General features: G+C 44.2%; 1 protein-coding gene across 1 annotated transcript; it reads right to left on the reverse strand.

The window, feature by feature from the left end:
* Window positions 1–18,843: 18,843 nt before the first annotated feature.
* Window positions 18,844–22,318, reverse strand: LOC147880351 (pentatricopeptide repeat-containing protein At3g02330, mitochondrial-like). The gene is made up of 2 exons (XM_087371350.1): window positions 22,170–22,318; window positions 18,844–21,871 (listed from the first exon to the last, which is right to left on the reverse strand). The coding sequence occupies exon 2, from the start codon at window positions 21,846–21,848 to the stop codon at window positions 19,344–19,346; it is 2,505 nt and encodes an 834-aa protein (XP_087227476.1). The 5' UTR covers window positions 21,849–21,871; window positions 22,170–22,318; the 3' UTR covers window positions 18,844–19,343.
* Window positions 22,319–24,191: the final 1,873 nt, after the last annotated feature.

Below are 24,191 nucleotides of genomic sequence, written 5' to 3' on the forward strand. Positions count from 1 at the left end.
ACCTTGGTAAAAAGCACTCAAAGATGGTATGGTTGATTCTCGATTGGCAATTTTAGGGATTGGGAGCACATGATGAAAGCCTTTCTAAAACACTTTAGACAAGAAATCAATGAAGAAGATGTATGTACCAAGCTGATTGAGTTGAAACAAAAGGAGGGCAAGTCAATCCAAGATTTTGTCCTAAAGATGGGAGCTCTCATCAACCAGCTAAGCATGCATCCAGATGACATTGTATGTTTGGCTCTTGATGGGTTGCACTCAAGTGGACATATGGTCACAAAAAAAAATCAAGTGAGACATATGGTCACCAAAAATAGTCAATCTAACTAAGGCTTATGCAGACCTACTAAACCAAGTAGTAGCTTTGGAAAAGAGTGGTGAAGCAAAGTCCAAGGTCTAAATAAATAAGACTACAAGTGATGACAAGACCGCATCACCAAAGCAAGATAAGTTAAAATCTAGTCTCAAGAAGGCCTTGAAGGAAATGGGTTTTCGAGAGAAGCCTAATTCAAATGAGAAACTGTGCAATAAATGTCCCAAGAAGGGACATAGCAAAGATGAATGCAGGACAAAGTACTGTAAATCATGCACCAAATACAGTCATGACAAGTCTGATTGTTGCTTGTACACCAAGAAGCGAACTATGAGTGTGAACCAAGTATCAAATGATGATAAGTCCAAAAAGGGGAAACCTCTAAGACTCGAGCAAGGCAATAACAAAGGGAAGAATGATTATAATAAGGGAAAAGCACTAGCTTGGTGTTATTTTTGCGATGGTAATCGTACCAAGGCCAAGTGCCCTTTATGGCAAGAGCATCTTAAAATGATGAAGGATAATACAATATGATGATAAATAGAACCTAGATGTCGAGCTAAACTCATTGAGGTCATAGACCTAATAATTACTAATGTAGTCACCCAATCTAAAGGTCTCATTAGTAGTCTCTTAGTAGTACAAAGGAAGACCCTTCATCTGAAGGAGACCTTGAATGGAAATCTCAAAAGTCATTGGCTACCAAGCTAGCCAAGGAGCTAAATGGGAAAGTTCTCACCAACGATTTGCTAGTGAAGCCAAGACTCCACAATTGGCCAAGCCAGTTGAAGCCTTTACTAGTGAGTCACCAATAGAAATAGGCATAGCTGAGTTCTCTATGCCATAAATGATTAAAGCTTAGGGAATCTTCAACAACATGAAAGTCGGCTTGAAAATCGTTGATCTGTTGAAAATCACCCCATATTGCAGGGAGTTCTTATTACAAGAACTCCAAATGGAGGAATAACTAACCAAGGATGTTGTTTCCCTAGTAACAATCCCAGTCATAGATACTGTGGTGGTAGATATGATGAAGTCCCTATTATCATAATGATGATAAGGAAGTAGACCTAGAATATTGATGGTGGGTCAAGAGTCAACATCATTTCAGAAGCTATAGCTCAAAGGCTCAAGTTTAAAACACTTTAAGCCATCCCATTTCTGGATACACATGGCAGATCAGCACTTGATCGAACCCAAAGGTATGTTTCAAGATGTTTTTATTATTATTGGTGGAATTCATTATACAAATAGCATGTTGGTTATCCCTATGGAAGAAAATGCCTAACTTATTTTATTGGGCCGACCACGACTTTAGAGTGACAAAGTTATGCATGATTGGGGATATAATATGATGACTATTAAGATAGGAAATTCCCACCAATCCAAGAAAAGTCCCAAGTAATTGTCGACCAATAGAGTTAGAAGTCAAAGATCATTTTCCCCACAAGCTTTACCTAATGGTGAAATTGAGGAGATAGGAGGATTTTCAATGGAGACGGAGGATGATGGAGACAGCGAGATAGAGGAGCCTTTGAGGGTGATGCTAGATCCCTACACCCCTACTCTGCCTCTCCCATCAACCCATTAAGCATCTCCTTCGACTTATCTCATCATCTGTATGAGCTTGATTTCCTTTCAGAGTTCTCCTGTGATGTCAGTGCACGTGCTTCTCTCCAGTTGCCAGACAACCTAAACATCTTCGATGACCTTTGCTTCCCTGCTCTTGTTGCCAACTCGTGAGTCGCCACCTTTTTGCTATGGAGCTCGTCCATTTTCCCGTGGTGGAAGAGGAGAAGTTGTGCACCCTTCTTATGTGCATGCAGCGCTCAGATGCCATGGGGCGGCTTCTTCAGTCTCCCCCAAAGATCACATGCTTCTCCTAGCGCTCCCAATCCAGATGGGACCATGGTTGCCAAAGAGCTACACAAAGTCCACCCCGCTCAAACTACCTAGTGTGGAGACGCAATCAAAAGCAGTGAAGGAAGAGCTGCAGGAGCCTCTATTGGCCTTGCCTCCAAAGAGTCACGCAATCAAGGTGGTGAGGGAGGAACCATACGAGTTGATAAAGCAAGAGCCAATGGAGATGGACCCAATGCAAACAGCAACGGTATTCCCTCAGCCAGTGGAGGCTCTTCAAGCAAAAACCAACTAGGAGATAGGAGAGACATTAGGCAGACTCTGAGAGAGTCGAGGCTACCACAACGACCTGCGAGGAAGAAGCTGAGGACCTCCCACCATTGGGCTTCACAGAATCCAAGCATGCTGCACAATTAGATGCTAGTGGAGCACAACACTCTATTGGAGGGGATCAAAAAGATGGAGAAGGTAAGACTATAATGGCTTTTTTGGATGATAATTTTCTTCAAGACTCTCTAGTCAGCAAAGGACTCATGCCTTAGTACGCTTTCTGCCTGGAGTTACACCTCTTCTCACCTTCATTGAGTCTTGGATCAGGATGAATTGGATTAGGAAAGGGATAAATGTGTTGAACATAAGATTCCTAAAGAAAGGCTTTTTTGTCTTTCTGTTTGAAAAACCTGAGATGGATTCTAGACCCATGCAGTATGGTCTTTGGACTATTAGGAATCAGCCCTTGTACTTAGAATGGTAGTCCAAGGATTTCTCCCCTGATGCCCCTAGGTCAACCAAGATCCCTGTTTAGGTGGAGCTCCCTGGTTTGCCTCTTTATCTATGCAACCAACTTCCCTTCTTATGTAGTGGTCTAGGAGAAGTACTTGGGGTAGAACAAGAAAACTTTATCAATCCTAGAGGCAATCCTCATGTTTGCATCAAGATGGACATAGTTGAGGAGATGCCTAAGACTCTCATCCTCCTCAACAGAAATGGTAGTGTTTTCAGAGAATAGCCCCTTACATATAAAAATCTTCCTCAAATGTGGGCTGTCCACTCATGTGGTTAAAAGCTTCCCTTTAAAGAGATCCAAAGTCAAAGAACTAGAATCCAATGCTGCCAAGCAGTCTTCTCCTCTACTGAAAAGTAGGTACCTAAAGCCCAGAACCCTCCTGCTAAAAGCCAGCCCACTGCTCAGAGTATCACTAGAGTTCATGATAAAGAAAAGGATATCAGACAGCTAGAAACAGTAAAGAAAAACTTTTTTCATCCTCCCAAGGAACAAGAAGAGAGTTTGGAGAATAGACACAATGTCAACCAAGATGACAACACTGTTATAGAGTCTAGATGGTCTAAAGAATTTGAGGAAGATGTCCATAGAGAAGATGCCATGGAAGAGGTAGAAGTTATTGAGGAAGAGTCAGAGGATGATCAAGGGAAGGGCACTCAAATCAATGCACCATCTTAGGAGGACACTAATCAAGGCAAAGCATTCACAATAGTACAACATAAGAGAAGGCAATCCAAGGCAACCATAGTGCAAGTGAACAACCCCAACCCCAAGGATAAAAAGGGGCAAAAGAAGAATGTTAGATAAAATGTTGACCTTCTTGACTCTCAATGTTAGAGGGCTTATGGACCCTGGCAAAAGTGAAGAGTTAGCTTTCGAGTTAAAAGCTAACTCTCTATCACCTCTCTTTTTAGCATTGCAAGAAGTCAAGGCATGTAGGAATACTCTTGAGGATAGACTCAAAGTGATAGATAGAAGAAGAGTTTGGTACTACACTTCTCATGAGGATGGCAACGGGGGCACAGCTATAGGAATTTTGTCCCACTATAAGGATAGCATTACTCAAGTCACTACAGCTGATCACAATAGATGGTTAATGCTGCAATGTTGTGTGAAGGGAATTAATCTCTCAACTATCTCTCTTTATGCTCCTAATTTAACTTCAGAAAGGAGGGCTTTATGGGAATCTCTATAGTGTGCAGATGGCAATGGCATTCTAATGGGAGACTTCAACATGGTAGAGTACAAATCAAACTGATGGATGGAAAAGGGCACATGCATCAGAGGATTTGAACTGTTTTCTTGGGAAGAGTGCAAAGAACACTGGCAACTGATTGATGTCAGCATAAGCATGGATTTTACTTGGTGCAACAGTCAAGTTGGAGATAACAGAAGGGAAGCTAGATTAGACAGGTTCTATGTTTCCCAAAGTTTATTAAACAGTCATCTATCTTTGAGAGTGGTAACATACTCTTCTTTAAGGTTGTCAGATCACAAACCGATTTTGATGAGGTGTGATTTTGGCTCTGGAGAGAAAAGTCCCTCCTGGTTTAAAGCTGACCCTAAACTCTTCCACTTGAAGAGTATGCAGAATCTAATTAAATAAGGCTTGGTATAGTGCTTTCTCTAAGCACACCTCAGCCTTAGATAGTTGGGAACTTGCTGTCAAGGATACTCAAAACATTCTAAGAACAGATAGAAAGAAAAGGACACAGATTAGAGCTCAAAAAATGGATTGCATTCAAGATAATATCAGCACTTTAGGACGAAAAGACAGAGCTGGTGATGACGAGGTCCATGCAAACCTGAATAAGGAAAAAAAAGAGCTCGAAAAACAAGAATAGGTCAGATTAAAAGACTCCAAAGTTTATTATAGAGATTGGTAGGCTAGCAGGATTAATAGACCCACTAAGGAAATGTTGGCTCTCTCCCATGGCTTCCGTAGAAAGAGCAGGGTATTCTCAGTATACACGGTTCCGAGGCTTTTTGTCACCTACAAATATATCGGTGTTATTATTTTTCCTTTCCCCCCATGCTCTTACATCTTCTTCCTCTCCCACTCCTATGCTCCCCCTAAACCCTTAGTTCCTCAACCCTTAACAGCCATGATCTACGAGGCAGACTAGTTCTCCACCATGTACTCTACCCTGAACCTTGGATCTTCCTTCTGGACCTTGGATCTTCCTTCTATCCCTTGAACCTCTTCTAAACTCTAGAACCTCTCTCTGAACCTTGGAACCTCCTTTTAAACCCTTAACCTCCCCCTAACCCTTAAACTCCTCCTAAACCCTTAAATCCCCAATGAAGGCAAAAGCCTTCATTACCCCAACCATGATGATACATGTTCCTTTCACATATATATATACATGCACTATGTTTGCTTACCATACTTAAGACTACATCTCTCACCGGAATATGACTCGAGGCCCTAAGCTACACTGAGCTCAATTCTACCGAGTTCAACGGATTTTGCAAGGACAGGATTAAGCGACAACTTACTGCAGAGAGAAGGAGGAGGAGGAGGAGGAGGAAGGAGGAGGAGGAGGAGAAGGAGGTGGAGGAGGAGAGGGAGAGGAAGGGTTGCAAGGTTGGAGGAGAGGGGAGGAGGAGTTGCAAGGTTAGGACATGCTTTTGGACATGGAGTGCAAGGAAGCATGGACAATTGAGACAATTTCTTGGAATACCAAAGTAGAACTCAACACAATGCCCGAAAGAGTCTGGGCTTCATTCCATTATGGGGTATTTATACAAGTTGGAGGGCTTCTCTTTCTACATGTAGGAATTGTAAGACATTCTCTATCTACATGTAGGTCTTGCATATAGAAGTTACATGTAGGAGTTGCAAGTTGCAAGTTGCATGTAGAACTCGCATGTTGCATGTTGCATGTAGGAGTTGCATGTAGAACTTGCATGTAGAACATGCATGTAGGAATTGCATGTAGGACTTGCATGTAGAACATGCATGTAGGAGTTGCAAGTAGAACTTGCATGTTGAGGATTCCTAAGAGAGATTATTCCTAGCCTTATGCAAGTACAAGTGGAGTTTTGCCGCTACTCTATACACACATTCTCTACTACCTAAGTCCATTTGGCATAGAGACAACATACTCCTGGATCCATTTTATTACCCGTCCTTGGGTTATGGCTTATTGTGATCATGTAGCTGGGATGCCATGCATGAAATCCAGTGGCTGTGGGTGTGTCGTGCCAGTCGATCCTGCTGTAAAGCCCTGGTACCATACAATTTTTGCTCTATTTTCGGGTAACCTGTATCCACCATTTGTTCGATTAGAGATATGTGGCATGCTTCTAAGAAGATGACTCTTTGATAGAGTCAGCTTGTAATCTAAGCATCGATCCGTTTATTGGGATTGAAACTGAGTGGAGGCAAATGGCGGTCGAGGTGGCTAGGGACCTCTAGAATGTATTCCAATGTTTTGCAGAAGATAGCACTTTGGCAAAGGAAGTGGTCAATGTTGCCGCACATTATTTGCTCATGCTGTTGAAGTGCTTGGATCAATGTGCCTTGGATATTCCATTCTACACCAAAGTATGGTTTGATCATTGGCCAATTAATGGTGCAATCTTCACCCAAAGTGTATATGTTGGCTTCCCATCTGTGACGTCGTGGAACTGCATAGAACTTGGGATGGGTTCTGAGACATGGAGGTGCATACAGGTACTCTTTCAAGAAGATTACATCAAAGAGCTTGGGACGCCGCCAATCAGGTTGGGGATCCAGCTTGCTTATCCAATCTTTACTAATTTGACACTGACGAAGGTTGGTAGGGAAGTTGTCTAGGGTCCATCCACCTCGAGTTTTCATATTAGGATATTTGCTCCAAAATTCCTTGATGGGTTACTAGGAAGTGGTATCTCATCAAAATCATACCCATCATTGGAATTTGGCATGGGAGTACGAATTGGATTATCTGGATCCTGATATTCAAAATCAAATACTGTGTCCTTTTTTGCTGATGGCAGCACAAGTAGTGTAGGAGGTGATGATGGGGCAAGGAGAGAATCTGGGGACATGGGGGAGAAATATGGGAGAGTATTAGTTGTGGAAGGAGGAGCAGAGGGGAGTGGGGAAGAATTGGGCAAATGGTTTAAGCAGCTTGGTAATCCTCGAAGGTAGGATTAGCAAGGGAAGGGAAGAAGCTAGGTGTGAGGGGCTCATATGTTTGTGACTGTTGGGTTCGTTGAAAATGGTGCGAGGCATGGGCAAAGAGACGATGAAGGGAATAGATGTTAGGATGGAGCTCAGGGAAGGTTAAGAGGGTGGTAGCAGCAAGGGTAAGTGAGGTTATGAGGTTGGCAGAGACAGGAAGTTGGATGTGAGATAGGCTCTTCTGACACTTCTTTTTGTTGGTGTGATGGGATCATCAGCTGCAAGGGTGGGATGTCAGTTATGTCATGCCTTGCAAATAATAGTGATGGCCTTTGCAGCAATGGCAACAAACCAGCAATAACCCTAAGGGGAGGACTAGGGGAAGGGACCACGGAAAGCGACATTGGGAGGTATCATGGTTCCCCCACCTATGGCAGTGTGCACAGTAGAGTTTTGATTTTGGCAAACAGCACTTTGCATTTGGTACATATTGATGAATTACCATGAGGAAAATCTCCATTGCAATTGTTATTTCTTTTTCTCAATGCTACTAACAAAAACTACTTCACGTTTTTTTAGTAATTGAGCCACATTGTTTTACAAAACTTGGTGGGGAAGGATGCCTTGTACACAGGTTGAGAGAGAGAGAGAGAGAGAGAGAGAGAGAGAGAGAGAGAGAGATAATGTGTGTGTGTGTGTGTGTATGGATAAATTTGTCTAAGGAAAAAGGCATAAATATGTGTGTGTGTTTGTATGTGTGGCAATAGTATAATAAAATATGGTGTGCATAGGGCCCAGGGTTGAGGTGGTAGGGCATAACCATGTGCCACCCTTCCATGTAAGAGGACCCATAAGGTGTGTTGTACATAATCCATGGTAGTAGTATTATAAAATGTAAGGTGGCATGGTTCCTCCATGTGCCACCCCTCCACCTAGGCGGTCCCATGCCTGCATTTAGTGAGATATGGCCTAAAGTCCATGTGAGAAGTAATATAAAATAGGTGGAGATGGATATTATATTGGATTATTCCCTCCATGTAGGATAGGCCCATGTGGGGGGGGTATAGATAGTCCAAGGATGCAAGTTAAATAATGGGAAAAATAGGATGAGGTGGCAAGATTCCTTGTGCCAACCCTCCACTTGTCCTCCTAGAGGTTAGAACGTATTATAAAATTGGAAAGAGACCAAGGGAGTATCATAGACTTGAGATATGGGGCTTGATTTATGTGGAAAAATGAGGCAAAGGGTTGTCACACACAATTGAGAGTGTGTAACCGCCTAGCCCACATGGGAGACTTTTCCACACACACCATGCATGTGGGAGGATGCATTTATTGGGAGAGACCCCCTCTCTTGGCTATAAAAGGAGGGGGCTATTCCTTGATGGAACACGCTCATTCTTGTAAAGCCCCCTCGCTAGTACTTTGATTTCCCCCTTCCTTCCTTTCAAATAAAGCATGGCCCTCTTCCCTTGATGTCTCCATCTTTACATTCCTCCTCCCATCATGTACATTCTTCTCTTTCCCCTCTCCCTTTCCCCTTGTGCCATAGTCTCCCTCTTCATTCCCTCCCCTTCTAATCCCTTTTCCCCACCCATGATAACGTTTCGCCCTCACGTTCTCCTTTCCTCCATGGCCCTTGAGCGTCGCCATGCTTAGTGTCTAGCCTCTTGTCCTGATTTCTTTTCTAGGTAACAGAACTGGTGTGGCTGCTGGGATTGAAATCTCCACGGCTAGTGGCATAAAATTTATTTCTCCTATGACTGGGTGTGATTCTGCGACACCTTCCATCTGCGGTTCTCAGCTTCTGTGCCTCCAATCTCTTTTGGTCGCAGTTTTTGCACATCTACGCATCCCTGCTTCTGCGCCTCTAGTCTGCCTGCAATTGCAATGCATCTTCTGGTTGGCGAATCTTCTGGTCGTACCGGTTGCATCTGCAAAACTGTAACATCTGTGCTTCCTCTGGGGTCCTGTGCGCGTATTCACACGTCTCTTGGGTGCACCCACACATCTCTTTGTCGCGACTGGCGCATTCGCGCGTGTCGCACATCTTCTGGCCGTGGACCAGATCACGTCTTCTGGTCGCGATAGATTTTCTGAGCTTCTACAAAACTGTAACAGATCCTCACATTGCGCCCCTCTCCTCTATCTCTATCTGCTTCTTCTCTTCTCCTTTTATTAAGGAGTGGGAATTGAACCCAAGACCTCCCCATTCACAAAAGAAAGACTCATTAATGGGCCAGCAAATAGGAAGTGATAAAAATGTAATGATTTTGCTTATATATTGAAATCTCGGGAACTGTAACTCTCTAACTGTGGGGAGTTTCCTCTTGCTGTAAAAAGCAAAAGTATTTCATTTCATGTGCTCTATTCACATCTCCTACTAGATCGCAAATTCAAAACTTTTCAAGTTTACTCCTTGGACACACGCCACACGAGGAGGGTGGATATTTATGTCACTTCTCGACGAGTTCAAGGATTTGGTGCTTGGTCCTCTGCTCATTACGGCTAGCAATTGGTGTGATCTCTTTCTTGATCTTCATGTTAATCTTCAACAACTGATTGTGCAATGCATTGTTCAAGGAGACGACGGGTGGGATGATACACCGTGGATGATTCAAGGTGAAGAATTAGTGAACACTGGGAGGACTTTGATTTCAATTCTACTCATTGTGCGGTGATCGAGCTACTTGCTTCATTGGAGGTAATTAAAAGGGTGACATTCTTTGAAGGGTGGGATGCTCCCCAAGCTTGGGGGGAGATTTGGCACATCTGCTTATTAATTCCTGTGGATAAGCTCGTCTTGAATGATTTCTTCTCGATCTCATTACAAAGGTTTCTAGGGCTCGGCTATAGTTGGTAATGTTTCGACCAAGGAATCCCTTTGTACCTAATCAACCTTTTGTGCCTCATTTTGAGCTTCAAGTTGTAATTGTTTTTGGTCTGAAGATAAACTATCAACAAAGGATTGCAAGTTTATTTGGTGCTGAACGTCTTGCTCAAGTATTAAATTCTCCCCACCCTCTCCTTCTACCTATCTTGGACTACCGAGAAACTTGGGATGTCCGGATTTTAGTCTTGGTGTGATGACATCTTGGCTCCTCTAATTTGACAACACATACAAACCTTCAACCAAGGCTGCTGGTGTGGGTGTGAAGCTCACTTCACTAGGGGGTGAGGTGTATTGTTATAGCAAGTCTACACCAACAAGTACTTGCAATCAAGCTGAGTACTCGGCACTCATTTTTGGGCTACAAAAGGTGCAAGAATATCGCATCAACCAACTTGAGGTGCAAGGAGATTCTCAACTCGTGTGTGAACAAGTTAGTGGAAGGTGGAAGGTGCGGAGCGAAGGCTTGGTTCCACGACATCAACAAGCATTGGAACTTTGCCAACAATTTGAAGAGGTAAAAATTCAACATATCCCTTGAGCTCAAAATGTAGTTGCTGATTTCTTGGCATGTGAAGCTTGTACTTCAATCACGCATGACGCGAGTGGAAGCACCACCCCAACAAAGCCACAAGCCACAAAGGAAGGTGATCATTTGTAAGGAATGCAAAGGTTGTGGTTATCATGAAACTAAGTGTTGGGCATATTACGGACTTCGGAAGATCATCAGAAAGGTCCTCAAGGACATTGCTCAAAAGAAGGATGCTAGACCGCACACCCCTTGAAGAAATAGCATGGCGATTACAAAAACTGGAAGAAGCTGAAGGTGATATGCAAGCTCTCCAACTGTTGACATTTGTCATGGCATTCTTGTTTGCCTTGATGAACAACCTCATGTAGCGCCGTGTCTCTAACCCTCGCTTGTAAAGATGGATGTGATATCATGAGGGTTGGTCCTTTTAAGATTGTCTATGAGCTAGTCTATGCTGAAGATTCTTCCCATGTAGTATTTCACAATACACCAGTCACACCCTACCCTGCCTATGTGTGCTTTGTGGATGTATCTTCACCTGATTTTCAGTTCAAGCTACCTCTTTCCATTGTTTGCCCATAGATAAGCCTCATTTCGTCTCTCTCTTTTCCATTTTCCAAGCATGGCTGACATTCCCATGTTCAGTGGACGAGTTGAAGAAAATCCAAATGAGTATCTTGTGGCTTGCAAGCGCCGTTGTGTTTCTCTCAACTTTCTTACTGAAGATAGATGGCTGTTGGTTCTTCCCACATTTCTAGAGGGTTTAGCTTAAGTGTGGTATGAGAAGCAGGCCGACGACATTTGCCAAAGCCGTTTAATTGCCACGCAGGAGGACAATGCCAGATTTCGAGCTGGAATGACTCAGCATGTGCTGGGCTACCTTATAGCAGGAGCAAGTGACAAATTCTGCCTCAAGCTTAAATGGGAGAATCCAGAAACTATGGTGCTAGCACATGAGATTGCTCAAAATTTTGATAAAGTTCAGTCTGACCCCGCTTCAAAGAAGACGATTGTCCCTTCGCAACCCCCTCAATTCTTGCAACAATAACCTGGGGGGTCTAACTCAAGGGCATACCCCCACCCCTCATCAGGGATGTATCCATCGGCTCCACCTCAAGTCCTCCCTTAGATGCTTACCCTCAACAAGGAGTATATCCTCAACCTCTGCCTGGAAGATTTCCCCAGCCTCGCCCACGAGCCCCCCTCCTTCCTACTCCCGCGGCCTCTCCTGCTAAAGAACCCGGAGTCAATGACCTAGCCAAGGCCCTGAATGATCTTCGGCTTGAGATGGTGAGCATCAGAAATCAATCCAATCGCCCTCCAAGAGAACATGCCAATGTTGTGTGCTACGAGTGCCACCAGAAGGGTCATTATTGCACGGAATGTCCCAATATTCCAAGGGTGAATCTTCTAAGTGAATCAGGCACTGAGGATTCTGACATAGAGATCCTTGATCTCGAGAAAAGAAGTCGTACCACCTCGGAGCCCTCTCCAAACCATGGACCGGGCCGCCCCAGAAAGAAGGTGTCCTTCTCAGAGCCCTCAGATGCTGAGATGGCAGACCCACCAACAGAGAAGACTAAAAGATCTCACAGGAGTAAGTGGTCGCCCTCGGATTTACCCATCGGCTCAAGGCAAGCGGAGTATTCGGTCGTTCAGGACCTTGCTCATCGGTCTTTGAGCATCACGCTCCCTCAACTAATAGCATTAAGCCCTAAGGTGAGACGTGAGCTGCAGCAAGGGATCTCAACAAGGAGGAGCAAGAAAAAGGGAAAGGTACGAGAGCTCTCTTCTATCTCTAAAGAAATTGATCGACACCCACATACAGTAGATGTCATCATAGATAATTGCCGTGTCAAAAGTGTGTGTGTTGATGGGGGAGCTGCATGTAATATCATGGTGCCCCGAATCATGAAGAAATTGAATTTGAAATGCACAAGGCGTTCCTCCACTTGAATCAAGGTAGCAGATGGTCGACGACTCGCCACCCTGGGAGTCATTGAGGATTTGCCCATCACTGTCAATGGGTTGAACACCACCGTCAATTTCTATGTAGTGAACATCGAAGATACAAGCAGGAGTTACCCAGCCATAATCGGGAGACCATGGTTGAGAAAGAGTGATGCAGTCAGCTATTGGAAGAAAGGACACATGTCTTTTGGTGCTTCTAAGGAGAAGATCCCGGTGCAACCAGGTGCCATGGAACTAGAAGAAGAAGAGGAGCAAGACAGTGATACTCTCTCATCCTCGATGTCTGAATCAATGGAAGAATCAGACGGGGGGGAGGAGTTCTCAAAGGAGGAAGTTTACATGATGGGGGTGTCTCCGACCCCGCCACCTGCAGAAAAGGTAACAGCTAGTCCTCAACACCTTGAATCTATGCTTTCCCCAGACCTTACTCCAAGTGAGAAAGACGAGTTCCTAGAAATGTTCAAAGATTTCCCTGACCTCTTTGCAACTAGCTACTGCCACCTTCACCATGTGACTGCCATAACGCACAAGATAGAGGTGAAGGTTGATGCGAAGCCTGTGGCTCAGAAGTATCAGAGATTAGGGCCCCTACAAACCGATTCTTTGCGCTTAGAGTTGCAGAAACTTGTAGAAGCTGGGTTTATTGTTCTGGTTCACAATACTGAATGGGTTTCACCAGTGGTAGTCACCCCAAAGAAAAACAACAAGTGGCGGGTCTACATCGACTATAAGAAACTCAATGCAGCCACCAAGAGGGACCATCATCCTCTTCCCTTTCAAGACCTCATTCTTGAGAAGGTAAGTGGTCATGAGATGTATACTTTCTGTGATGGTTACTCTGGGTTTTATCAAATCAGAATTGCCGAAGAAGATGTGGTTAAAACCACATTTGCCACACCCTGGGGGACATTTGCATTCAAAGTAATGCTATTTGGCCTCACCAATGCTCCTGCTACCTTTCAAAGATTTATGCAGATGGTGTTTGCTCCTTATTTGGGGGATTTCTTGGAGGTGTTTTTAGATGATTTTTGTATATTCTCGTCACGTAAGGAGCACGTCATGAAGGTTAGGTTGGCCTTCCAAAGGGTCAACGATGCGAATAGCAGTCTCAACCCTAAGAAATGCACCATTGGAGCCACTCAAGTGAGGTTACTGGGACATATTGTCTCATCCGAGGGTGTCAAGCCTGACCCCGAGAAGGTAGAAGCTATCCTCAAGATCTCCCCGCCAACAACCACACGTCAGGGATGCTCATTTGTCAATCTAGCAGGATACTATCGCCGCTTCATTGATCAATATGCTGCTTTGACACGACCCATGACTATGTTATTGAAAGATGGGGTTGATTTCTCTTGGAATGAGGATTGTGATCATGGGTTTGCACAAATCAAGAATGCTCTGGCTTCAGAACCCATTCTATGCAATCCAGATTGGTCAAAGACTTTCTATATAAATCCTAGGTTTGGTGAGCATACTCTGGCAAGTATTCTTCTCCAGCAAGGGGAGGATCGGTTCATGTATCCGGTTCGATTAGCTTCTTGACAATTGCTTGACATCGAACGATGCTACTTAGAGGCTGACAAGCATGCCTTGTCTTTGGTGTTCTGCATTGAAAAATTTAAGCATTATGTGGCTGGAAAGTCCTTCATTATACTCACTAGCACTGGTCTTGCAAAGCAGGTTCTTCAATCATCGAATCCCGTGGGCCGATTGGCCAAATGGTTGGCAGTTTTACAAGAATACGATTTTTCTTTCAAGATTGTAAAAGGGGGTTGTTCCAACTTGAAGAATGCTTTGATTGATTTAGAGGAGTGCCTTGATGTAACCCTTGTAGCGGTATAGAAGTTAGGGATCCATGGTATGGCAGTATCTACAAGTTTCTGACTGCTTTCTCCTCTCCTCCAGAAAGTACTAGCTATGAGAGGAAGAAGATCCGCAGAGATAGTAGGCGCTACACCCTCTTTGATGAGGTGTTGTACCGTCAAGGCATGGATGGGGTACTAAGACGGGCCATTGATGCAGATGAAGTACCTAAGGTATTAAAGCATTATCATGATGGATTTTGTGGAGGCCACTATGCCAGTGACTATACAACTAAGAAGATTTTACATGCTGGGTAGTATTGGCCGACCTTGTTCAAGGATGTCAGTGTGCATTGCAAAACTTGTGAACCATGCCAATTCTTTGGTAGAAAGGATTTGCGTCCTAGGCAACATCACCCAGTGATGTCCATCCATCCGTTTCAGAAGTGGGGAATAGATTTTGTCGGGCCCCTGCCCATGATTGCCCGCAAAAAGAAGTATCTTTTGGTAGCCACTCAGTATGTCACTAAGTGGGTTGAAGCTATCGCCCTCCCCGCAGCAAATGGTAAGGCAGTTTCAAATTTCATATTTGAACATATCTACACAAGATTTGGGACACCCATGGAAATAGTATCTGACAATGGGAGTCCATTCTTAAATGAAGCAATGGAGTTACTCATGGAGCGCATGGGTATTGATCATTGCACTTCTAGCATCTATTATCCAGCATCCATGGGTCAAACGGAGCGGACCAATGGCCTCCTTTGTAAAACCATGGGAAAAATGGCTATAGGGAACAGGAGCCAGTGGGATCAGAATGTCACAAAAGCCATATGGGCTTACAACATCACTCATAAAATGTCTACAGGTCACACTCCTTTTGAGTTGGTGTACGATATTGAGGCCGTTTTACCACTAGAGATATAGATTCTGGCTTTGAGATTGGCACAAGAACAGAGGATGACAGAAGATGAACATGTAAAGGCCCGGTTGGTGCAACTTGAGAAGCTAGATGAAACCCGACGCCTTGCCCTACATCAAACAGAGATTCAAAAGAATCGACAGAAGGCCCGCTTGGATGTTAAGATTCGCAAGGGATGGAAAAGACACTTTGCTAAGGGGGATGTTGTGCTATGCTTTGATAACAGATTGGACCACCAAATGGATAAGAAGTTCCTTCCATTGTGGACCAGTCCATACAAAGTCATCAAGGAACGTAGCAATGGGTCTGTACAAGTTCGGGAGTTGCATGAGCCATATGGTAAGAAGGTGATCAACAAGCGTTACCTCAAGCCCTTCTTTGCGTGATGGACCCATGCATGGAAATGCTGTGCATTCCTTGCCTGGGGGGGAACTGTTATGGATAAATTTGTCTAAGGAAAAAGGCATAAATATGTGTGTGTGTTTGTATGTGTGGCAATAGTATAATAAAATATGGTGTACATAGGGCCCAAGGTTGAGGTGGCAGGGCATGACCATGTGCCACCCTTCCACATAAGAGGACCCATAAGGTGTGTTGTACATAATCCATGGTAGTAATATTATAAAATGTAAGGTGGCATGGTTCCTCCATGTGCCACCCCTCCACCTAAGCGGTCCCATGCCTGCATTTAGTGAGATATAGCATAAAGTCCATGAGAGAAGTAATATATTATATTAGATTATTCCCTCCATGTAGGATAGGCCCATGTGGGGGGGTATAGATAGTCCAAGGATGCAAGTTAAATAATGGGGAAAATGGAATGAGGTGGCAAGATTCCTTGTGCCAACCCTCCACTTGTCTTCCTAGAGGTTTGAACATATTATAAAATTGGGAAGAGAACAAGGGAGTATCATAGGCTTGAGATATGGGGCTTGATTTATGTGAAAAAATGAGGCAACACAATTGAGAGTGCGTAACCACTTAACCCACATGGGAGACTTCTCCACACACGCCATGCATGTGGGAGGATGCATTTATTGGGAGAGACCCCCTCTCTTGGCTATAAAAGGAGGGGCTATTCCTTGATGGGACACGCTCATTCTTGTAAAGCCCCTTAGCTAGTACTTTGATTTCCCCCTTCCCTTCCTTTCAAATAAAGCATGACCCTCTTCCCTTGATGTCTCTATCTTTATATTCCTCCTCCCATCATGTACATGCTTCTCTTTTCCCTCTCCCTTTCTCCTTGTGCCATAGTCTCCCTCTTCATTCCCTCCCCTTCTAATCCCTTTTCCCTACCCATGATAACGTTTCGTCCTCACGTTCTCCTTTCCTCTATGGCCCTTGAGCGTCGCCATGCTTAGTGTTTAGCCTCTTGTCCTGATTTCTTTTCTGGGTAACAGTGAGAGAGAGAGAGAGAGAGAATTCCACAAAAAAAGTGTGTGTGTGTGAGAGAGAGAGAACATGTGTCTCTGTATGCAGTTGTCTATGTGTATCGTATGCACTACATACCCATTCTTCTTTCTAAGCTTAGCACTAAGAGCATAGGATGTTGTGAATGATACAACAAACTCGGATTTGCTCCTTTCATTCCCGTTATCCCTCCAAGTGTAGTCTCAAAGCTACAACTACGGTCCCAAAGCCCAGAAAGACGATCGTTGCAAAGTGTCCTGACTACTACTTTCTTGCAGCTTGCGTTGCCTGCATGTCACGATCTTCTCGTTGTCAAGTAACTGATTTTCAAAGCTGCCGTAGACTTCAAATAGAAATCGCCATGCATGATGCTGTGCAATAAGCTGCCTCCGCAGAGCCCTTTGCCCCTCAACAGCGATCACATGAAAGTAGGCCGCTGCCGTATTCTTGAATTTCAAGGTAGTTGAACTCTTCTTCTCTCGGACTCAGTTGCCTTTTGGAAAGTTGCAAAGCAAGGCATCACATCACGAATAAAAAATAATTTACACAATGGGTAAAAAGGTCGATCGAGGATTTCTTCCTTCAAGACTGATCTTTCAAGCAAACTTTGCATTAATGCATTTGGTCAATCAATCCGGGGATAATTAGATCCGTACGTGTGCGATCTGTGGAAGCTACACAACCATTCTCGTGTCAAGTCAAAAGCACTCGGCTGTAAAAGTCCAACCGACCGGTGAATTGCAGTGAACGGGGCTGTAATTTTTTGAGGTGATGTAGGTAGAGCGTGCTTTCACCGCGAGAAAATGGACACACCTCTATATGATTCAAGTTTTCTCTGCCAAGTAAAGCACGGTTTCAAAGCGCTTGAGGACGACCGGGCACTCTTACCAGTTCCAGAAGGCCATCTTGGACAAGAAGCAACATTGCAACATTGCTGATGCTAATTCTCAGCTTCCCTCCATTATAGCAAAAATTCACGTGCAATTTAAACGACTGGGACCGCTAGGCAAGTCGTGGAGGATCATCCACAGAGATTTCAGTTCTCCTCCACGCTGGAATGATGCCGCCTGATTGTAAACCTTCACAAGTCATCTACATCAACGCAGCAGAGTTCCCTACAAGACAAACTCGCATCAAGTCAAGCCCTAAAGCACCAAGAAAAAGAACGAACAGCAGTCCTTTCAACTCCATCGATCATCGGGCTTCAAATCCTCGATGCGGTGTGAGAGTTCACAAAAACGTAATCCAGAAGATGAAAGGAAAGGCGAGAGGAGCAAGGAGGGGCGGAGCACCTTGGTTCACCTGGACCTCGAAATCATAGGGAGGGTGCATTGTCAATGGAACAAGGGCAACAATTAAGCAAGGTCTTGCTTCCCGTGTCCTTATCACCATCACCTTCCCATCGTGAAGAGCAAAACTGAAAATGTGCAGAAGCCAGGAACGCAAATGAAGTAGACGATGAAGAAGGTGCCTAAAAAAAAAGAAGACTATGAATGAAGAAGAAAATCAATTAGAAGATGAAATGAAGAAGACGAAGAAGCAGGAAGAGCGGCCAGTCAGGAAGCCAGGAGGAATGGTGATGGCGAGGCACGAGAAGGGACGGTTATTTGACACGCAACTTTAAGCTTTTCTTGAAAAGAAATAATATAGAACCGATATTACACGTGGCTCAAGGAGAGCTCAACTTTTCATTTGATGGCACAATGCTACCTACCTGAACATACAATCCCCATATCAATCTCTTCAGTATCTCAATACTACAATCAAGAGCTGGTAAAAAGAATACTGTAGGAGTATCAAATCTCTATCCGTCCCAGGCAAGACAACTGGAACAGGTGTCCAAACGGTGAAATGGTCAAAAGCAAGAAGTGCTTTAAAATGTTAAAATGCAAAAACGAAAGTGAATTCGGCCTGTGGATTAAACCACTATTTCCAGATTAGGGTTTCTAGCAAATCACAATTGCAAATAGTCAACTCTTGTGAAATCACAATTGCCAATTGATGATTCTAGCAAATCGCAATTTGCCCAGAGCATGCAAATTCCTACAAATTTGCTTCCAGTTGATGCAGAAATTTTCGAACTCTAAATTAACCTTTCGCCATGAGAGGCATGGAAGATGGAAGACCCACTTTGCACAAATGAGGATATGTAGAGAGGAATAGGCAGCCGCCACATCACAATGATCTTGCATTGCTTATTGCCAGCAATTGTTTAGGCAATTTGTGTGGGGACGAATTATGGCCTTCTCCTCACATGGCACGATGTGAGGGAGACAGAGAGGAGCAAGTCCCAAGTCTTTAGTCTTTAGAGTTTTCATATGCCAGGACACATTATCAGAGGCACTGCAAGGTGTGCAATTGGTAGGAAAGCGTGCAGAATCAGAGTCGCGGGACCCATTGCACGCATCAGCGAATAAGTTGAGCAAGGTGAGGTAAGATAAGAGTTATTGCCAATGCATGGTTAAGTGGGTATGAGTCTAGTTAGGGCAAGGGCAATGCGCTTCAAGTTCCTTGGAAGCGTCAAACACAGATTCGGTTGAACTTCCAATTGGCGAGGGGCCTGACCTATTGCTGTGTAGCTCAGTCATGTCATGGGCTCAGGGTGCCAGTACACAAAGACTCTTCCTTTTCATCAGCAGCACATGGAGCCACATATCCTTCAATGGAAGATATCTCACTTTGGCATGCCTCTTTGGCTTGAGAATGTCTCCTATTCCCAACACAAATACATGCAGCATTCCAACAATGTCAGTCCCCTATCCTAGCTTCGTCCATGCTCGAGAAATGTTTAGCCTGGATCTCATCACAATGCTCCCCCATGTAAGCATTCACCCATATGTTTCCCATCAAGACATATGCTGCAGGGAGTTTTGCACCTAACCGTACTGCATTTTCAAAGGCATGTCTTCCAATCTTTACATTGCTCCACTTTTGACAAGCGCCCAACATGGTGGACCATATGATAACATCAGGTTGGAAAGGCATCTTCTCCACCATCACCAATGCATCGTCCACTTGGCCTGCACGGCCAAGGAGATCAATCATACAAGCATAGTGCTCAATAGTCGGTATAATGCCATAATGTTTGCTCATGGCCAGAAAATATTTCTGACCCTTGTCCACTAGACCTGCGTGACTGCATGAGGTAAGGACACTAAGAAATGTGACCTGGTTTGGCCATATGCCTTCCTGTCTCATCCTCTCAAATAAATGAAAGACAAGATCACTCTCACCCCAGTGGGAATATCCTGCAATCAATGCACTCCATGGTACAACATCCCTTTCGGGCAATGCATCAAACAACTGTTGAGCATCAACCATAGTCCCACATTTTGCATACATGTCAATAAGAGAGGTTGCCACAATTGCAATATCCTCTAAACCAACCCTGCTAATTTGAGAATGGAGCTCCTTTGCCATTTCCAGAGCTGTTGTATTGCAACACGCTTTCAGGATGGCAACAAAGGTAAAGCTATTTGGCGACAGACCTTGCTCTCGCATTTGCACACAAAGTCGGAAAGCCTCATCCCTTTCCTGTTGCTCAGCATATCCCAGGATCATAGCATTCCAGGAGACCGCATCACGATGAGGCAATTTGTCAAAGACACGCCGTGCATCCTCCATGCTGCCACATTTTGTGTACATACCGACCAAGCTGGTTCCAACAAACACATCCGACTCAAAGCCACTCTTTACCACTTGAGAGTGGATGGATTGACCTTTCTCCAGGTGTCCTATTTTCACACAGTTCTTCTCAGCTTGTTTCCCCTCTTCCAGTGCTGCCAGGCTGGTACAAGCCTTCAATGCAGCAACAAAAGTTCGTGCATTTGGTTGGACAGCTTCCTGGTGCATCCACACATACAAATCCAAAGCAAGTTCACCCTCTTCCTGCTTACTATACCCCAGGATCATTGCAGTCCACGTAACCACATCACGATGAGGCAAGACACAAAAGACGCACCATGCATCTTTCATGCTTCCACATTTTGTGTACATATCTACCAAGGTGTTTCCAATGGATACATCTGAATCAAAGCTGCTCTTTACTACTTGGGAGTGGATCGATATGCCTTGCTTCAAGCAACATGCTTTTGAAAATTTCATGTCAACCTGCTTCTCGTCGTCCACTGCTGCGAGGCTACTGCAAGCTTTCAATGCACCAACAAATACTCCAGCATCCGGTTGGACACCTTGCTGTTGCATCTGTGCATACAAATTTAAAGCCAGTGCACCCTCATCCTTGTTGGCATAGCCCAGGATCATTGAAGTCCATGAAGCTGCATCACAATGAGGCAATTTGTTAAAGACATGCCGTGCATCCTTCAGCTTCCCACATTTCGCGTACATATCCACCAAGGTGTTGCCCATGAATATATCTGAATCAAAGCCACTCTGTACTGCTTGAACGTGAATGGATTTACCTTTCTCTAGGCATCCTGTTTTTGAGAACTTCCCATCGATGTGCTTTTTTTCCGCTGTTGCTATGCCAGTACAAGCCTTCAATATGCCAACCAATGTTTGACAATCTGGTGTGACACCCTTCAGGATCATCCGTGCATACAGTTCCAAACCCAGCTCAATTTCTCCTTGTTCAGCATAACCGAGTATCATGACATTCCAAGAGACCACATTAGGATGAGGTAATGCTTCAAAAACGCGCCATGCATCATTCATACTGTCACATTTTGCATACATATCCACCAACGTACTGCCCACATATACATCTGCCTCGAATCCCCTCTTTACTACATGGGAGTGGATCGCTCTACCTTTCTCCAAGCATCCTATTTTTACATATATATTGTCAACCTGCTTCCCCTCTTCAACTGCTGCCAGGCTGATGCAAGCCTTCAATGCGCTTACAAAGGTTCGATCACTCCATTGGACACCATCCAGCTGCATCTGTGCAAAAAGCTTCAAAGCCCTCACACCATCTACCTCTTTAGCATACCCCAAGATCATGGAATTCCAGGAAACCCCATTGCGATGAGGTAACTTATCAAAGACAAGCCATGCATCCTCCATGCCCCCACATTTCACGTACATGTCCACCAAAGTTGTTCCCACAAATACATCGGACTCAAAGCCACTCTTTACGACTTCAGAGTGGATGGCTCTACCTTTGTTCAGGCATTCTGATGTTGAGAAGCCCCTGTTCAATTGCTTTCCCTCTTCCAGGGCTGCTAGGCTACTGCAAGCCTTCAATACGCCAACAAAGGTCCGATCACTCAACGGGACACCTTCGTGTTGCATCCGTCCATACAACTCCAAGGCCTCTGCACCCTCGTCCCGTTTGGCGTACCCCAATATTATAATGTTCCACGATACCACATCACGGTTAGACATATTATCAAATAGAGAGCGAGCATCTACCAGATTCCCACGCTTCACATAAATATGTAATAATTTGTTTGTCTTGTACGCAGGATGCTCATGTAAGCACTGCACCGTATGGGAATGAAGCCACCTCTTGTGGACTGCAGTTCCAGCCCTACCTGATCTAAAGGAATGCAGCCTTAAATGTGCGCCCATAACCAAACAAGCAGACAAAACATGCCCAAAACAGAGAATCACCTAGAATCAGAAAGAGAGCTCTTCAGACCATGTTGCTACAAGGGGGATAATCTAGGTTCCATAGATTTTCCAATGAAGCCTAGATTGTCCCCCTTGTCCTAGACTCGCATGTTGAGCAAGCTTGTTCTTACACAATCATCTCCTTTGATTTCCAGTTTGTGTCTTCCTGCACATTACTTGTCTGGCTGGATATATGTATACTGTGGAGAGGAATCAGTTTGAGTTGAAGCTCCGGTGAATAGATCTCTCTCCAACGTGGAGGGCTCGAGGGTGTGCCACATCAGCTTTTCCGGGCTCAAGGGTGTGCCACATCAGCTTTTCCAAGAGCTGGAATCATTCTCGGTTACACAACATGGCAAGATCTCACAAAATCTTGGCCCTTCAAAGCATGCCCAAGAGGATTCATCCTACTAGTTGGCCTTGTGTGTGTTCAAGTTTGAGAGAGTAGATCCTCAAGATGAGCCTTCTAGTTTAGCTTCAGGGCCATCTTCCTCTCCCCCCCCCCCCCCCCCCCCCTTCCATCACATGACCGAGGCGTGGTATCAAGTCGCCATCTCGAGAAGGGGGAAATGTATCAAGTTTTTTTTTGGCCTTCCATGTTTAAAGTGGAAGTCTAAGTAATAGTGGGTGAGCTTGGCAAAGCAAAAATAATTTCTAATCCATTTTTTGTGCCCTTCTCTAATTAACACGTTCCCTCTTTCTCTCTTTCTATTTCAAGGCAAGGCCCCCTCCCCCCCCCTCTCTCTCTGCTCTCTTCTCCTTGTTGCACATCCAAGTCCTCTCTCTCTCTCTCTCTCTCTCTCTCTCTCTTCCAAGCTGCGCATATGAGGCAGGCCTTATGAATGCTTTATGAGCATTCATCTTGTTTTTTTTTTGCGTGGAAAATTAATTAAATTATTAAAAAAGTGGAAATACAATTAAGTAGACGCGCAACGCGCCCGAAACGCTATAAGCACTTCAGGCCACCTAGCACTATAAAACCCTAACACTCTCAGACATGAGATTAGCAATCATATCATCCTGAAGTGGCACTCCTTTGAAGATCAGAGCATTGTGAATTTTCCATATGAACTGAAGAGTCACTGTGCATACGATATCCCAAACACGAATCAAGCTTGGATTGAGATTGCCACGATCTCCCAGCAAAGCCAACTTCCAGCAAAGACAAACAAGATTCTTTGGAACCAGGCTTGCAAAAAACTATATTTGATTGCCACATGGATCGACATTGCACATTTAAGCCATCATTTGTAATAAGGATGCTCATTTTGCAAGAAACTACCTTGATAGGTTTAGAAAGGACTTCAAGGCCGTTACTATTTTGGTGGAGGAGGGAAGTTAAGGCAAAGAGAGCATGAGGGCAAGAGAGGTAATCCGAACCTGTGGATCAAGAACACTGTAGATGAGAAGGAAAGTAAGTTGGTCACAACAACAAGCATTCACTAACAAGACAATTATAAAGAAGAAAGGCAGGAGACGTTAGCTCACAACATATCTAGAAAATCATCTTAGAGTCATCAAAACAAGATGCTGAGAGTTGGAAGGTGGTGGAAAGAATGGTGCAGGACCTACAAGGATTCCAACATGAGAAAAACATCCCTTTTGTGGGGGGGTGAATCGTTCTTGAGCTTGACAAGAAAATTGAAATCCCATAAGGGGTTATTAAATCCTTGCAAGCTTGGCAATAAGGGTGACAGAAAATTGATCTTTGTGGAAAGCAAGGGAAGCATGATGCATTTGGGTCACTATCACAAGGTAGATCTACTGTGAGGCAACATGATGCAATGGATCAAGAGCACAATGTGTTGGGTCATGCACTAGGGTCACTATCACAAGCTAAATCTATTGTGAATTTTGATGGTGGAAAGTAGCAGAAGTTGCGAAAAGAGGATGTACCCGTGGGATGTACTAGATGGATGCATTGGGACTTGTTCATACTAAATGGTGTGTATAAAGTTATTAGCAAGAATACTTTGTATTTATTATTCTTATTTGGATATTTATTGGCTACATGGTATTTAG

This window comes from Dipteris shenzhenensis, chromosome 32 (genome assembly GCF_047967505.1).
Source record: "Dipteris shenzhenensis isolate YYH24624 ecotype China chromosome 32, Dip_SZ_1.0, whole genome shotgun sequence".
NCBI lineage: Eukaryota > Viridiplantae > Streptophyta > Polypodiopsida > Gleicheniales > Dipteridaceae > Dipteris > Dipteris shenzhenensis.

Coding starts and splice junctions, on each gene's coding strand:
- LOC147880351 (XM_087371350.1), bottom strand. CDS start 21,848: ATGCAACACGAAGGTGTCCCGTTGAGTGATCGGACCTTTGTTGGCGTA.